Raw genomic sequence first — 2,021 nt, 5'->3', positions numbered from 1 at the left:
GTTGTTGCTGGTGGTGGTGCTGAGGTAGCAGCTGTTGTCGTCATCCTCTTCGGTCGTGGTGGTGACGTCTCCTGGGGTCTCGTCACTGCCACCAAAGGAAGCGTAATCCACGAACGAGTAGATCACATTGTTGTCCTCGAAATCCCAGTGGGAGGCCAGCCCCACGTCGAAGTCCATGTCCTGCTCCACCTCAGTCAGCTGGATCTCGTGGGTGGTGATGTAGTGACCCTCCTCGTTTTTGGGGGGGTCCCTGCTGCTCTGGGATTTGGCAATAATGTCCCTGCACTCTGTCCCATCTGCTGTCTGTCCTGGCCCTCCCCCTCCTCCCCCTGCTACTCCTCTTCCTCCTTCCCCACCTGCTCTTTTCCCTCCTTCTGCCCCGGGGTGGAGGGTCCCTTCGCTCTCGCTCTCAAAGCCTAAGGAGGAAGAGGAGGTGGCCAGAGCCCCTGTGGACAGGGCCGAATCACCCATTTTAGAAAGGCTCTCCTCTTCTGCTTTGGCCACGGGGGAGGAGGATGAGGAAGATGTGGAGTTGCCCCCGTCATCGGAGCGGGAGAGCTGGGATCTGGAGAGCTCGCAGGGAGCAGGGTTCTTCTGGGGAGCTGGAGCCTCACGTTCTTGATGGCTGGATTCATCTTGGGCTTTCTCCTTTGGGCTCCTAGCAGCTTTCCGATCCCCGGGGCAGCACTCTAGAGTAAGTTCCATGGCCCCAGGACTGTCCCCGTGAGCTCCAGGCGACGCACCCATCTCTACATAGTTGGCTTCTCGCTGGGAAGAGGCCGGAGGCTTGGGAGGCGGCGGCAGCTGCTGCTGCAGCTCCTGGCTGGCTGCTCGGTTCACCCCGGCCAGGCTGGCTTGCAAATTCGACTCAGGAGTGGCGGCTTCCATTCTGAATCCTCGACCAGGTTTCAACAACAGGAAGAGGCAGTGGTGAGCGCGTGGGCAGTCCCGGGTCCCCCTCTGGCCCTGGAGGGGCCGTAGAGCTGCCCGAAGCAGGGTCCCACGTGCCTGGACTGGCCCCAAGACTGTAGGCACCACTGGCCCAGCTGCCACCACCTCCCAGTGCTTCAGGGAGTGGCGGCTTCCATTCTGAATCCTCGACCAGGTTTCAACAACAGGAAGAGGCAGTGGTGAGCGCGTGGGCAGTCCCGGGTCCCCCTCTGGCCCTGGAGGGGCCGTAGAGCTGCCCGAAGCAGGGTCCCACGTGCCTGGACTGGCCCCAAGACTGTAGGCACCACTGGCCCAGCTGCCACCACCTCCCAGTGCTTCAGCCCCTGTGGCGGGGCGGCGGCAAGCCTGAGGGGGGTGGAAAGGCTGCTGGGAGGTATGGCAGAGGTGGTTGGGGACACGGGGGCTGCTGCTCTGGCCTGGATCGTGGCCCACGTCCTATAGCAGAGCTCTCCAGTCCAGTCATTCGCCTGGTGACGTGGGCAGTGAGGAGTCCGAATGCCATGGGCCCCGGCAGGAGCAGCACCTGCAGGTCCACTCCGGCTCGCCCAGAAATGAACGGAAAGCATACGCCGTTTCTGGTGGAGCCTGGTCCCTTTCCTGGATGGGGCAAGAGAGGGTCACGTCATTCCAGAAATATTTTTAGTGTCCATTCCCTAGTCATACCCAAACCACACGAGGGGAGAGAGAGACACCGGGAGCTGAAAAGATGAAAAGAGGAGGCCGGGGGTGAGGAGACATGTGGGTTCTAATTCGAATCAACCGAATGTTCTGCGTGCCTGCTCTAGGGACATCTAGTGAGTAGGAAATTATTCTCGTTCACTGTGGCCTTTCACTCCCAGGTCTCTGAGGAAATGTTGCTCCCTCCCTTGTTCTTAAAGAAAATTAGAATTTTGCACTGCATTTTAAACAAATTAAGGACACTCCAGAAATCTTTTGAAATCTCCCTTGTACATATGGTGGCTTTACATTTGCCTCAAGATCTATGCAAGTTCTTTCTCTTTGGACAGCCAGAGCAGATGAATTCTGGTCATACAGTTTTTCGTAAAAGTCGGATATTTCATCCCTCTTTC

The 2,021-nt window shown here is 58.2% G+C and overlaps 1 protein-coding gene across 1 annotated transcript in view; it reads right to left on the bottom strand.

Moving 5' to 3' along the window:
- The window catches only part of CUNH4orf54 (chromosome unknown C4orf54 homolog), a 7,090-nt gene extending 5,449 nt beyond the window's left edge, over positions 1-1,641 (bottom strand). Inside the window, 2 exon segments of the mRNA XM_027773319.1 lie at positions 57-1,056; positions 1,257-1,641. Of these exon segments, the coding sequence (XP_027629120.1) occupies positions 57-1,056; positions 1,257-1,517 (1,261 nt within the window). The 5' untranslated portion in view covers positions 1,518-1,641.
- Between the last annotated feature and the right edge of the window lie 380 nt (positions 1,642-2,021).

The sequence above is a fragment of the Tupaia chinensis genome, unplaced genomic scaffold, assembly GCF_000334495.1.
Source record: "Tupaia chinensis unplaced genomic scaffold, TupChi_1.0 Scaffold000340_1, whole genome shotgun sequence".
NCBI lineage: Eukaryota > Metazoa > Chordata > Mammalia > Scandentia > Tupaiidae > Tupaia > Tupaia belangeri.
This window is presented reverse-complemented; position numbering and strand designations above follow the sequence as displayed.